At 38.1% G+C, this 14,822-nt stretch overlaps 1 protein-coding gene across 1 annotated transcript in view; it reads right to left on the bottom strand.

Moving 5' to 3' along the window:
• Positions 1–14,822, bottom strand: part of PREX1 (phosphatidylinositol-3,4,5-trisphosphate dependent Rac exchange factor 1) — a 132,688-nt gene that overhangs the window by 48,699 nt on the left and 69,167 nt on the right. The window contains exons 11-16 of the mRNA XM_063297090.1: positions 14,098–14,201; positions 13,630–13,679; positions 11,798–11,873; positions 7,038–7,110; positions 2,712–2,854; positions 1,003–1,095 (exon numbers count right to left, since the gene is read on the bottom strand). Of these exons, the coding sequence (XP_063153160.1) occupies positions 1,003–1,095; positions 2,712–2,854; positions 7,038–7,110; positions 11,798–11,873; positions 13,630–13,679; positions 14,098–14,201 (539 nt within the window). The remainder of the gene's footprint in view (positions 1–1,002; positions 1,096–2,711; positions 2,855–7,037; positions 7,111–11,797; positions 11,874–13,629; positions 13,680–14,097; positions 14,202–14,822) is intronic.

The raw sequence follows: 14,822 nt of genomic DNA, 5'->3' as shown, positions 1-14,822 counted from the left end.
TCCAACAGGTGTTGGCGCTTTGATGATCTTGTTTGAACTTCAAAAGATAAGCAGGTCAGACCTGGCTAGTATTTGGATAGGAGACTATTAGGAAATCTTAAGGGTTGGAGACTAGACTGAAAAGTTGAAGAAACTGGAAGAAGGCAATAGCAAAGCAGTTCTACATTGTTGTTAAGAAAACTACGTGAACGTGTCCATATAATCATCAGGAGTTGAGTCTGATTCAACGGAGTCTTTCTCTCTTATCTCAATATGCTTTGCTCTGCATATATTCTTGATTAGGAGTGTCTTGATCATCAGAAAATGACTACTTGCACTACTATATAGAGCATTTTAATTTCCAGCTGTCACACTGCTTTTTTTCTTTTCTTTTCTTTTTTGTCTTAAGAGTCCTACTAGGCATTTCATGGAAGGCTGGTGATCAGGATCTCTTATAGCATTTTATTTTTAACTTCAAAGCAATTATGAAAGGCTATTAATTTAGTGAGGAAATAGCTCTGCAGGTGGGTTGTAGGGTTAACCCTTTCATTTGATTATCTTTTCCTGATCTTAATCTTCTCCTCTAAGATATTAACAGCTCTGCTGCAGGGAAAAAGGCAAACCACTTCCTATTTGATGCAGATCTAAATGCAGATTCATTTCAATTAGCTTCACATTTGCAAAATGTGTAATTTTGCATTACACATTATTCTGGGTATGGGGATGGAGCTTTTATTGATTACTTCAACAGACTTCCACAACCTGATGCCTTTCAGATATGGAGGCTTACTGGTTGGGAAGTAATCAGAGTTGTAGCCCCAAAACATCTGGAGTGTACTCAATTGGGATTGGTTCACTGAATTCTTCTGCAAAAATGCTAGATGCAGCAACACAAAGCCTTTCAGTACACCAAGGCAATTTAGTGAATGAGGAATTATAGAAAGTGCTAAATGTTTTACCACTTTAATATGAAACCATGCAGAGCTATTTGGGGGGAAATAGTTACAAATCAGAAATGCTTACCTCTGCATGTGAGCCCCGACGAACAGACTTTACCACAATGGCTTTGTTCTTTTCTTCTATGTCAAACCCATAGTCATCCTCTTCTGGAAGAACCTTAGAGCATGATTAAAAAATAAAATAAAATACAATACAATCTTTAATATACACACTTTCTTTTTTTGCAAACAAATCTGATCCCACATAGCTTTTGCTATTTCAGTTCTTCCTTCAAGTCTTCAACAGCAACTGAAAACAAAATATTTTTTCTTTCATTTACTTTCAATGAAACAAAAATCAGTAAACTAAAAACTTAAAAGGAGAATAATATTCTCCTTTAGGATGTACTTATGTTTTTCCTGAATGATGGAGATTTTTTACTAAAGTGACTATTTGTTAAGGAAAACATCCATTCTAGCAGAAATGCAGAGTTTTAATTGCTTGTTTCAGCTCAGTATGTATAATTGATGCCTTCGAGACAGTGACTGGCTCACAGATCAGATGAAACAAAAAGATGCTGAGAGCCAAACTAATAGTAGGCATGATAATTTCATGTTTATTACACAATCTTAATTAAATTATGGATTAAGATGTGTCTTAATCCAAATCATGTCAGGAAATATTACATCCTGCAAAGGCCTTTTTTTGAACAGAGATCCTTAGATGAAGGTCTCTTCTTCCCTGGAAGTTATTAAAGGTAATCCTTGCTTAACAACCATTAGTTCAGCGATTGTTCAAAGTTACGATGGTGCTGAACAAATGGTAGTTATGACCAGTCCTTGTTACAGCTGTTGCAGCACCTGTGCGGTCATGTGATCAATATTTGGGTGCTTTGCAGCCCGCCCGCATTTATGACTGCAGCATGCGCTTCAACAACCCCCTGCCTGTTTCCTTCCCATCGCTGCTTTTTTGGCTGCCCTGCATTCTGCTGCGGCCACCTACTCCTGCCACCCCCTTCTGACCTTTGCCATTTTCTTCCTTCCACGGATGAAGTGCACCTGGCTGAGCAGCTGCAGGCCCTTTGGTAGGCAGCAGAACGCAACGTGGCCAAAAAGGCAGAGATGGTGGGGAGATAGGCAGGTGGGGGTAGTTGAAATGGAGGCGAGTGCAGCAAGGCAGGAGAAGCATGAGGTCCATGCCTAATGATGGCATGGTCCTCACCTAATGACTACAACCGGCACTACTGGAATGGCTCTTGCTAAGTGGTGCAGCCATGTGATGTTTTGCCTAACTACTACTTGACTTAGTGATAGAAATTCTGCTCCCAGTTAGGGTCATTAAGCGAGGACTACCTGTAGTGGAACAAGGTCTTTCACAGCAGAATACTCTTTATGGAACACTCCTTGGAGAAAGCTGGCAGGCTCGCTATTGTGGTTTATTTTACAAAAAAATGTTCATGCCATACAGTAGTGATAGGAAATTAAATCAGACCCACAAGAGAATTTCTTCCTCTTCCCATGACCAGCTCTCCCATGTCAGTTCCCACAGGCCAAGCGTCCCAATTTATTCCGCTGTGGAAAAGGGTACAGTGAAGCCATTAACAGGACAGTCCTCACCTTACATCAAATATCTGGTCCTTTTTTTTTGAGGGATGTGCAGTTGAAAAAGATCTCTCTAGCAGAGGCCAGAGATGTGATTTTGTATTTGCAACTGATCAGTAGGCACACAATGTGTCAGAATTACAAGGTTTTTGGTTAGAATTTAATACATTTGTCTGGATTGATTTTTCTTACCAGCAAGCTTTTGGCTAGGATGTTTTCAATGAGCTTGAAGTCATTTCGCAGTGGCTTACTCTTAGAATTTGTACCTTCCATCTCCTCATCAGCATGAAAACGGAAATACTGAGACTCGTCTCTGAATTCACTCTTCTCCAGTACTTGAGACCAAAAAGTGGGAAGCAGGAAAACATGCCATTACTTTCACAAGCACCACATGAATCTACAAGTATGGTCACAGTCTTGAAATAATGATCTATGAACAAATCACCAACAAGAATATCATATCACTATATTAGGTTTCTAAAGAGTCCCCCCTCCTTAAATGTCTGGAGTTGGGTGGTGAGCTTTGGGTTATGTCCATGAACAGGATCATTTTTCATCGAAAGGCATTACGTTACATCCTGATGTAATTCTCTTAAAAAGCGTCTAGAAGCATGTGCTTTGTCCTATCTGGGTGGAAAAAAAAATTTAAAAACCAAATCAAGTTAACAATGTTTCTTTCTGGAAAATAGACAATTGATACTGTAGTTATAGAGAAAAGCTCAGCGTGAAATTAATAGGATTCCTCCAATGTAAACATAACGTTCAAAGCAAGCTTTTGGCTTAAATCAGTTCCTTCCTTTCCCTATCTCTCTCCCCATTTTCAAACTCCATAAATTGAGGGTTTGTGTCCTGCTAGCCTCCAATGGGAAAAACCTGCTCTCTCTGCATCATATCTGACACTGTGTCCCTGCAGCTTCGCATGAGCCTGGCTTTTACACTGCTGACACAGAATCTAAAATATCCAAGGGAGGACATAAAACAATGGCTGCTTTTCATCCATTGCTTGGAAAAAATCCAATTGGTAAACATAGGTCCATTGTGAGGTTTCCAAAGGCCAGCCCATTCCATGAAAAACTGAGAATGGACATAGTGCTAAATTTACTCCTCAGCTGCAGCTCTTCTCCTGCAGCACTTTCAAAATCATTTACTTGTCTGAAATGTGTCAACCCAGTCTGAATACGGAGGTCATGTACTAATAGCTGCTTTCATCTTCTGAAGCAATATCATCCATGAAAGATGTGTAAAAGAAATGAGCATGTACACTGCTTATCACCCATTTCTATAGTTTACTCAGATTTACTGAACTGGTCCTAACAAACTTCCTACAGCACATAGGAAGAGTCTGTAGTGGTTACAGGCACTGGGCTGGAAACCATGAGTTCTAGTCCTGCCTTGGGCATGAAACTAACCAGATGACTTTGGGCCAGTCACCCTCTCTCAGCCCTAAGAAGGCATCAATACAAAACCACTTCTGAAAAAGTTTGCAAGAAAACTGCATGGACTTGCCTGTGTAGTTGCCCAGAGTCCAGTCTGACTTGAAGTCACAAAAAAATAAATAGCACATTGCCCCTTCTTGCAGCTATTTCATTAGACATTGCACATATTGACATAATAGCAGCCTTTCCAAACCTGGACAAATGTTGAACTATCACTGTCATAATCCTTAGACCTGGAAATTATGGGGGCTATAATCTAACTCCTTTGGGTATGGTAAATCAGAACAAGCTGACACAGAGTATGCCCAAATTATTTTCTCTATATCTCATGTTTAGCAGTGAATATGGCTGCTTAGGCATCCATGAGACTGAGGTATCAACAAGCTTGCGGAAAACCCAAAGTCTGAAGAAATAAAAAATATTATGTGGAGCAGGGAGTCCAAAACAACCCAATGAGGGAAATGGAACAGAATGGAGATCATAATTGTCCACATGGCCTAAACAAAGGACAGAGCAGGTTCAGTTCCCAGCATTCAAGCCCAGCACCAGTTAAATAGTAACGTCCACAGCCCCTGCAAGGCCCAGTGTTGCTATCTACCTTGATGCCTTTAAAGCTTTTAAGGCAGGTACCCATGCAGTCACTCTGTACTCTGCTGCTGCCATTATTAATACCAGGCAGGGCTGCAGGCATTGTAAGAATAGAGGAGATGATTCACCTGAAGGCCTGCCAGCACCTCCAAGTAGATTAGGTTACGTAGCATAAACTGGAAAGGGTCCCTGCCTAAGGCCATGGAGCAAAGCTGGGGACTGTGCTGGAGTATGAAGATCAGTGATCTGAGGGCATAAGATAATCTCACATACAATGTAATTGATCATCCCACTAATGAAGAAAGTGCAATCCTGGGGGGAGGACCTTTAGCTTATTATTAAAGCATACCTATAGCATGCTGTGTAAAGCCATGCTTATAAAGCATCTTTGCTAATTCAAAAAGAACATTATAAGAGAGTAATATGCCAGTTTGCACAAGAGGAGGTTCAAAGAATTTGGTTTTCTAGAAAATGCTCTCTGTATTTCTTAAATTCATTTCTGGAGTCTATTTTTCTATTTTTCCTTCAAATGTCCAGAATACAATAGTTATTGGGACAAGAGCAGAAGGAGAAGTAGAAAATGAATTACATTAATTAAAGCAGCCTAACAAGGTGCCAGAGTAATGTGAGGCTGTTGTGTCTTCCTATGGTTCTAATTTATTGCATAGCAAACAAAGGAAGGACTGTTGCTGAGTGTAGAAGAATTGCCTTTCATTTCATGGAGCCTGTGCTGCTGATTGGAAGCCATCAGTATATAGAGAAACCTTGGAAGTAAAGTCCAAGTTGGACATGTTTCTCAGCCTCCTGAATCTAACCATGTCCCTGATGAGTTTTTTTTCTGTATGGAGGGTTATGCAATTTATTTATTTATTCATTCATTCTTTTACTTCTTTTGAAATGTATATTTATTATTTTTTAAGAAGAAAAAGAAGAGACTGAACAAGCAAACAAAAGGGGAAAAGAAAAAAAGAAGAAAAAAATTGATTCAGAAATATAATACCTATAAGTGGACAAAGGAATTGCGGTACCAAGATTGTACAGTTAGTGCTCAGTATATTGGTGGTGAGAAATTAACAATAACGAACAAAGTACATTGAATTACCTTAACAATGCGAGTAAGTTTCTAACTTCCCTTTGTTGTACTCCAACTAATGTACAATATTTATAGACATTTAACATTTTTGTGTGTTTCTGATTTCAATTCTTTAGTCAGTTCTTTTTCCTCTTAAAACCATACTCTAAATACTTATATTTGCCTTGCTGAATAATATATAGTAGGTTTGGAAGTCATTCTTGCTTAAATTGGGTTAGACTTTGGTTGTGAATGTATGTTTTTAATTTTGCCATTACTCCATATTCTCCAAGTTTAAGTTCCCAGTCTGATATCTTTAGTAGGGTATCTCTTTTCCAATGTTGTGCTAAATTTGTCCTTGCAGCCATAAACATGTATCTCAGTAAATGGTGATTTTTTGTTAAGTTTTTTCATTATTTATTGATTCATTCATTCATTCTGTATGGAAAAGCATTGTGAAACCTCAGCACAGGCTGATAGCTATAATTTCAGAATTATTTCTCAAACTGATACACAAATGGACTGGTTGCTTTCTATCCCAACTATTCTCCAATCTTCACAGGTTCATATATCACACAAAGCCATAATTTGGTTAAGCACCATTTACTTAACCTCAATTGGCGGGGCTTGAAAAGCACATTATGTTATAAATTGTGGTTTACATACCACAGAGGCTGGGTTCATGCAATATACAAAGTCAAGGCTAAATGAATCATATTATAGCTGAGCTAAAACTTCTCTTATTGTTCTCTCCTGTACATAACCCACTTAACATGCAAGGACTCTCATTCTCTTTTCTTTTCTTCCTTGCCTCACTTTTCTGATGTCTGAATGGGGCACACAATTCCCATCTTCAGCGTTCCCATTCCCAAATCCTTTGCTGCTGACTCTGTGCAATGACAAATCTGGATTGAACTGTAATTTATTTGCAAATAATTTCCTACTAGGTAAATTTAGCTTTTGCAGTCTGATTTGTGAAGAACTGATAGGTAAAAGTCCTTCCTTAAGTCTATTCCAACCACATAATTTTAAGAAAGAAAGATACTTTCCCTTTACCTAGAGGATTTGGTGAGATTCTGAATTGCTTCTGTCTCCTACTTTTGAGTAACTATACTTAGGACTTAGATTTTAACCCTGAAAAGATTCTTTACTAGAATTTTACCATTTTCACCTAGAAGGAAAGCAACAAGAATAACTGGGCTTGTCTTTTCCCTAACAGCCCAGCTTAGTAGCTATTTAAAGCAACTTTCCCCATCCCAGTACCCTTAAAATGTATTGGGAAGCAGGTTGCATTCCAGGAGATGTAATCCAGGGGGTGCTCAATTGAAAAAGGCTGCCATAAAATTGACCATGTTTCTTGGTTAAAGAAACAAATTTAAATCCTTGTGAATTGGCTAGGATAAGGAGAAATTAACAGCTTACCATGATGCATAAAGCCATTGTTGCAGAGCCCAACCCCCAGTGCAACAGCTTCCTCTCTGGTCTGACAGTCTCCCTGGTAACAAGAAAGAATAAACGTTACAACCTGGGGACATCATAATTCAAACAATCCTACCACAACTAGACCCCAGCTCTCAAATGAACAAGGCAGTCTTTACAAAGAAACAATAGCAAGTAATTAAAACAGGACTCCCTTTGCTTAAATCCCATTTACTCCTAAATATAGTACCTTTTGCCTTCTTCAGGATTTGGAAGGACAAAGACCAGTACCTCATAAAGGAGCTGTTTTAACAGTACCCGGCTGCAGCCTCTTGTCTCTATGCAGAGGCCTTCTTTACCAGCAATAATCAAAGCCATCTATAGCTGGCTACATACCAGAAAACATCAGAACAAGAGGCAGCAGAACCTACTGAAGGAACGCAGGCAATGATTCCTTATTCAGAGTTCCCAAAGGTCAGATTTAATAGTGTATAAATACAATGTAAATATGAAATACCATGCCTGTATCCCTCATAAAAAACAGCTGCTTAAAATAATACATATAAACTCAGTCACATTATTTCATTGTATTCCAGCTAACATTTCTAGGAATGATGTAATAGGTATTTTTGGCTGACAAGAAAAAAGCAGAGGAAAAAAGAACACATTTATTTTGGTGCCAGATACCCATTTTATCTGCCCAACGATTTGTGTGGGTGGCCACTTGGAATGGAACTATATAGGCTCAGCTCCATATGGCAAGCAGCTCATATGAGTCTCTCCAATGAGATTTGGGCAATTTTAACATTAATAGTGTAATTTCCTTTCTTCACCAAAAGATAACTCTCACTGGAATACATTTCTCCTCTGCTCTACTTGAACGTGAAGATATTTTCTCATTCCTCAATCATAGCAGAGACAATGTTGCATGGATACTGTGTAGTTGCAGTTCCTGGCCCGCTCTAATATATACAATTTCTTATTGGAATAGTCAGTAACATAGATATCCATAAATTATGTTTCACTTGGCTTGAAGACTCACCTGACTGTCTTCCTTGGATCCATGAAGAAATCTTTGCTAAGTCAAGCTAATCAATGATTCGGAGGGAAGGCTTATTTTCCTCTCCAGTTGGTAGGATGGAGTTATGAGTTTTGCAAATTCCTTTCTTTTCATTAGAGAACTTTGCCCAGCAAAGTTAATTTAGAATGGGACAAAGGAGAGAAGATGGATAACTCTGCTAAGCAAGGGGTTGGAACACACAGCACTTCTGCCCCACTTCCTGTTCTATAGTTAGACAAATCTCCATGGTTTCCAACTATATATATGCAGAATAAATTATGGCCAGGAACCTTCAATAGCAATAGGATAAAGTAGATTCATTTGGCTTAGCAACTCATTCACACCCAGGACAATAAACCAAACAAGACAAAGACTGAATGTTGTGGTAACTACTAAGCAGTCCTTTTACAAGTAAGTCTAGAGTACATAATAGTTTCTAGATGACTATTATGTGTACCAAACACCACAATTAGCCATTATAATTATCAACACTCTTTCTAGCCTTTTCCTTATCTCATGATCTCAAAAAAAGAAAAGGAAATTAAGACTTCTGTTTTGCTTATCTTTTGTCTCCAAAGCAGTTGCTTTGCCCTGTGAGATTTGGGGAAAGCAGCTGCATCAGGACGGAAAAGAAAACAAAGCAACTTGATACCTTCAATCTCTCTTTTTGTCCCTGGGTGTTGCATCAAAAATAAGATACTAATTGAAAATGAATAGCAAGACTTTTCTTGATGAAAGGAGGTCTCTAGCACTTAGTACTTGTAATAGCTGTGAAATGATAGGGTTACCAGATCTGGGCTGAAAAATTCTGGACATTCACTAGATGACAGCAAACCAGGTCGTCAGTATCACTTTGCTGTTGAGTGGTCATCTGCATTTCTGCGACTCAAATCTGGTAACTCTAATATAGTGTTTCTCAACCTTGGTAACTTGAAGATGTGTAGACTTCAACTCCCAGAAGTCCCCAGCCAGCATGGAATTCTGGGAGTTAAAGTCCACACATCTTCAAGTTGCCAAGGTTGAGAAACACTGCTCTAACAGATAACAATAAACAGACTTGAGTACAGCTTCCTTTAGAAACTACTTTGACCTGTGACTGGGTTGCACAATTTAGGCAATAAGTATAGTTTCAGACTACTTTTAATTTAGATCAACCTCACAGTATCAGTGCAGAATAAGCAAATACTTTTTCTTAGAGGGCAAAGTGTACAGAGCTGAAAGTGCTGATCAACTCTATTTCTCAACTTTTTAATTGCAATATTATTTATATGCTTAACATGCACCTCTCCCATTTCAACATCCTGCCACATGACTAATTTGCTTAGAATGTTATTAGAGGAAACTGTGAATTTATAAATGCTACCATTTAATTTTACCCCAAAATGAGTTTAAAACTGACATCTGTTTGACACCGCTCTTAAGCTAGCCTTTGGGAATTTGCTTTGCTTACAAGAAATAGCACATGAAAACAGTAACACAAACTTGGCTGGAAGTCCTGATAATGCAACTTGGATTCAGATATTACCCTTTGCAAAATAGCAACATTCAAGTCAAGAGCTGACTGAATCTATAACATCTCAAATGCTCTCTACATAGTTGGAGATATAATACAAAAGCTTCCCAAATGGAAACAGAATAGCAATAACAAAGTAGGAAGACCACTTTTAGGTGTTCAGATTTTAAAAAAATTGCATAATTAACATCTAAGCGTAGCTGGAAGCCAAACCAGGCCTGTTTCTGGTACCCTGGCATAGATTAACCAAGGACAATTTGTTCCAGGCCACAAAAAAAATATTCTACATTAAAAAGCTATTTAAAACAGTGTTCTGATAACAGATCTGACATTTGTCTTTCATAAGAGCAGTATCTGGATTCCTATCTTGCTTGTAAGCTTCCCAAAGGCATCTGGGTAGCCAGCGTGGGACCCAGGATACTAGAGGACTAGAACCTCAATCCTAAATCTTGTATGGGCTGTTAAGTCAAAGACCAGTCCGTGCAACATCAGCAGAATAATAAGGCATGTAGTCTTGTTTTAGAATTGTTGTTATGTGCCCACCCAGATTAAGCACTTTTAAAGAATTTAGTTATTAGAACATAAAAAGTGAAATTCTGGAACATCTTTATTTTATTTCCAGCAATAATAGAAGTAAATGTTTATGGGGAAAGCTTATATCCAAAGTTAGCGGGAGTTCCAAAGTATACAGAGCACACAAAAGGAAATTCCTGAAGAGCTGTTTCCTGCTACAGGTTGCTGAATTTATTGCTCTATATGCAGCACATCCAGACAGAAGCAGATGGACACTTTGTCTCTAAATATTCATGCAAGCGATTCAGCATTTAGGACTTTCCAGCACTGACTTTGAGCTATGAGAAGAGATAGACACTATCCCTCCATTTCACTATTCCTTCAGCCATACATCAATGCTCTACAGTACACAGACTAGATGAGTTATGCTTGGACAGGCATAGTTAGCATAAAAATTATCCACAAATATCTGAAAAGGTGTGGGGGAAAATATGTCACTCTACAAGTTCTCTAAACAAGGATCCTAAATAATCATTTCAAAGTAGGGGTAGACACTCCCATTCTATAATTCTCCTTCCTTCATACTTGGGAAATCAAGGAATACAGTAGATGCAGAGTCCAACAGCTGAAAGTCAGTTCTCTAATAAGACTCAACTTGAACCTATTTACTTGGCACTTCAGATCAGATTTTTTGTTTTCGTGTGACTCCTTCCAAGGGCCTGGACACTGCTACGACATCACCTCCTCAGTCTTCTCAAAGCTAAACATACTGAATTTTCTCAATCCCTTTTGGTAGGGCTTAGTTTTCAGATCCCTGATAACTCTCTTCGTACCTGTTTCAGTGTGCTATATATATAGAACCAGACATAATATTCAATATTGGGTCTCATCCAAACAGAATGAAGTAGAATTAACAGTTCCCATGATTCAGAAATTTTGGGTACCAGACTTCTTTATTCACAAAAACAAGAACGGCCCTATTGAAATAAGAGTTTAAATTAAAGATGAAGGGGATAGAGTTAGTGTGGGAGCTGAAAATCAACCCATTTAAAAAAACACCAGGTTGGGGAAGGCTGGCTTGAGCTGAAAAAACTATGGTGGGCTACTCTATCATGATAGAAGCGCATCTTCTCTGTAGCAGCACTTGCCCTCTGGAATGAGGTTTCCCCCAAGATCCAGATGGCTCCCACTCTGCTGTTGTTTAGAAGAACTATGACGACCTGGCTCCTCACCCAGGCCCCAGGCAAGGGAGAGTGAGCCCCCTCGCTTCATCACGCTTGCCATCTTTTATCTTTATTTTTTATTGATTTTATTGTAATTTCTTTGATCATTGTGACTCTCCAAGAGTCATTGAGAGTTGGGTGGCATACAAGTTTAATTATTATTATTAATAAAAATAATCTCTTATCTTTCATCAAGGACCAACCATATTATTAATTGCTCACCACTGTTATCTGCTTAACCTGTCCTTCCCAGCTGGTGCTTTCAGATAAATTGGTTTTCAGCTCCCATAATTTACAGCCACATCTAAAGGACACCAAATTGGATAATATGCAATAAATGTTTTTATGTTTTAATAGTGTGCAGAATAATTTTATGGAATAATATTGCAAAATATTAAAGAATTGAGGCTGAATCCAAAGAAGAGAAACATCAATATCTGTATGATCTCTTTACCTGAGCAATCAACCAATCCACCAGCTTATTTGCTGGGATCACTGACTTGTATGTCTTCAAGTGATAATCTCTATCTCTATATCAGAAAGGAAAATTAAAAGATTGTTAAAAATTATGGTTGGCCAAATACATTCTTAAAAAGTCAATGCCACATTTTAACCAGGGAGAGAAATTATAGATAGAAAACCATTTCTTTGTAGATTTTCTGCAGTTTATAGTTCAGATATTCGACTGCACACTGTAAAGGGGAGAGGCAATGGCCTGAGTAACATGAATAAACATCTCAGACAAGCCCCTCGCTAGTTCACACAAAGATAATGGGAGGGGGGAGGGAAGCGCATTCAGACTTGCAAGATTCTGTTCCTATAGCTATTACAGTGAAAATAGTCCTGACCTATATGGCATTGATTTCCTAGTCTGGTCTACCCAGAAGGGCTGATATAGCCTTTTCAAATCTAGTCTCCTCTACATGGGTGAGATTGTAATTCCCAGAATTCCATTTGGCCATGCTGGCTGGAAATTCTTAAAGTGACAACCATATTAAATCTGGAAACTACTAGGTTATAGAATGCTGCTTCAGCATTATCATTACATTTACTTATGGCAGTCCTTTTGAACAAGCCAGAGGGAGCAAAATTTGAGGTAGAGATCCTTTTAAGAATGCACCTACTCAAACCTTACCATAATTCCCCCCAGTCTTATACATATTACCTCCCATTTTATAATAAAATTCTTTGAAACAGAAATTTTATGTATGTTTGCTGTACCTTTATTATGTGTCAACAGAGAGTATGGGCTATAAATCTCCTTAGGGAAGCAATCATATTGGAATAGTTCCCAATCATGTGTGACCTTATTTTCCACCCATCATTCTAAAATGGGGACTGATAGTTCATGAGTTTTGGTTACCAATGCTGTTGAGTCCGATGCCATCAAAATACTACCACTAATTCCATGCATCAGAGGCCATATCACTTTCTTGGTTAATTGATTATTTCTTTTTGTTTGACTTTTAAATTATTTTTTAAAGGAATGGATGAAGCGCAAGTATACCCAAGACATACAGTACATACACACATTTATTCACACACTTTAAAGCATCACTCCCCTTTCTTAGAGTTCTGTTGTCCCCTAGGGTAGTAGTGTTTTCAGTTAAGCAGAACTATGGTTCAGGAGATGTTTTTATGCTCCAAAAAGTACTGGCATGACGATGACTGATCACTCAAGTCCCTGCATCTCTATGAAAATTGAGGAATTAGGAGTCAACTGCAGAAACTGGGAGTCCAATCTCCTTTTTTAACTGACTTGTTTCCATTACTTTATGTGATCAGTAGGTTTTCTTCTGAAACCTATCCTGTTATTTAACCTAACAATAATGCTCATCTGAAAGCTGAAACAGGGAATCAGTCAATGATGTTTCAGTATACCAAATAAGCAGATTTTGTTAAAACATGTAACAGTTTTAATTATAAAACATATAATTAAACATTAAGCTAAAATTATTTTCCAGATTGCCTGCTTGCTAATTTAATTATTTATTGTATATCTGCTCTTCCTCCTAAGAGAATCTTAGATTAATTTTTTAGAGAAAATATTAGAATGCATTTCAAGAAACTTAGTTTAGGATAAATTATCTTTAGACAGTTATGTTATAAGAGACAATCAATAGAACAGGATGTCACACAAAGTCTTAACTAGCTGGAAACACTGTTAAGAGAGAGAAGGCAAGTTCTCCCAAACAGATAGCAATTAATTTCTGGCTCAATAACAATAGGGAGAAAATTCCAAATGAGGTGAGACATAGTATGAAGATCTCATAATAATAAACTTACTTTATCACTGGAGTGTACAGACTGTGCAGACGACAGTAGAGCCTCACACCCTGCAAAGAAAAGCAAATGGCAGGGTTACATTCATTAGAGTTTTATCTAAAACACATACAGAAGAGCAGCAACAAGCCTGAGTAAACCACTGCCTTGCTGATGGACTTATACTATAATAGTTCACCCTTTGAGTTAAAATAAAAATCAAAACATTTAAGTGAAAAACATGGGGTGTATGTTTTACTGATTTCACAATGACCCCAAAATATCTTGAACTACAATATTTTAAAGCAACCATTTCCTCTCCCAATTGACACTAAGTTAATTACGTCTAGTCTTCCACTTAACTTTCCTTGAATAGACACTGCGTTTTACATTTTACAATGTAAAATAAATTCTAGATGGCTGAAATCTCTTGTATTATTAAGCTAACACATAGTTTTTCCACAGTTCCAGCAGCAACAACAACAAAAATACCTTAGACATGATGTCTTCTAATTCACTCCTTGGCTTATATGTCCCATCATCATAACGAAATCTGTACATCACCTGTTCATTTTTGAAGTGGTGCTTATCTGAAACTGAACCATCAAGAGGAATAATCAACAGCTTATTTTCCATTCTTCAGCATGAAGTCCTCCAAACAAAGACACCCATAATTTGTTGAAGAACAAGATTTGGTTACTATAATATTTTATAGTATTTCTTACATATGTGAATACAGATGGTCCTCAGTTAACAATGGTAATTGGGACTGGAATTTCCATTACTAAGCACTGTGGTTGTAAAGTGTGACATCACATGACTGCGCTGCTCAGTGATGTAAGTTCTGGCAGTCCCCAGTTACCATTGTTAAGTGAGGACCATGCAGATCGTTAAACAAGGACCTCACATGATCGTGACTTCTGACTTCCTTCTGGCTACCCCATTGACTTTGTTTGTGGGAAGCCTGCAGGGAAGGTCGCAAATTGTAATCACATGACCACAGGATGCTGTGACAGTCAGAAATCCAGTCCAGTTGCCAAGCACCCAGATCGCAATCATGTGACCACACAGGTGCTGTGCCAGCTAGAACTTCAAGGATAGGTCGTAACTACCACTTGTTCAGTGCTGTCACAAGTTTGAATGGTCACTGAACAAGTGGTCATTAAATGAGGACCACCTGTACACAAACACAAAAGGTTGTAATGAATGGTAGCTGT

The sequence above is a fragment of the Candoia aspera genome, chromosome 3, assembly GCF_035149785.1.
Source record: "Candoia aspera isolate rCanAsp1 chromosome 3, rCanAsp1.hap2, whole genome shotgun sequence".
In the NCBI taxonomy this organism is placed as follows: domain Eukaryota; kingdom Metazoa; phylum Chordata; class Lepidosauria; order Squamata; family Boidae; genus Candoia; species Candoia aspera.
This window is presented reverse-complemented; position numbering and strand designations above follow the sequence as displayed.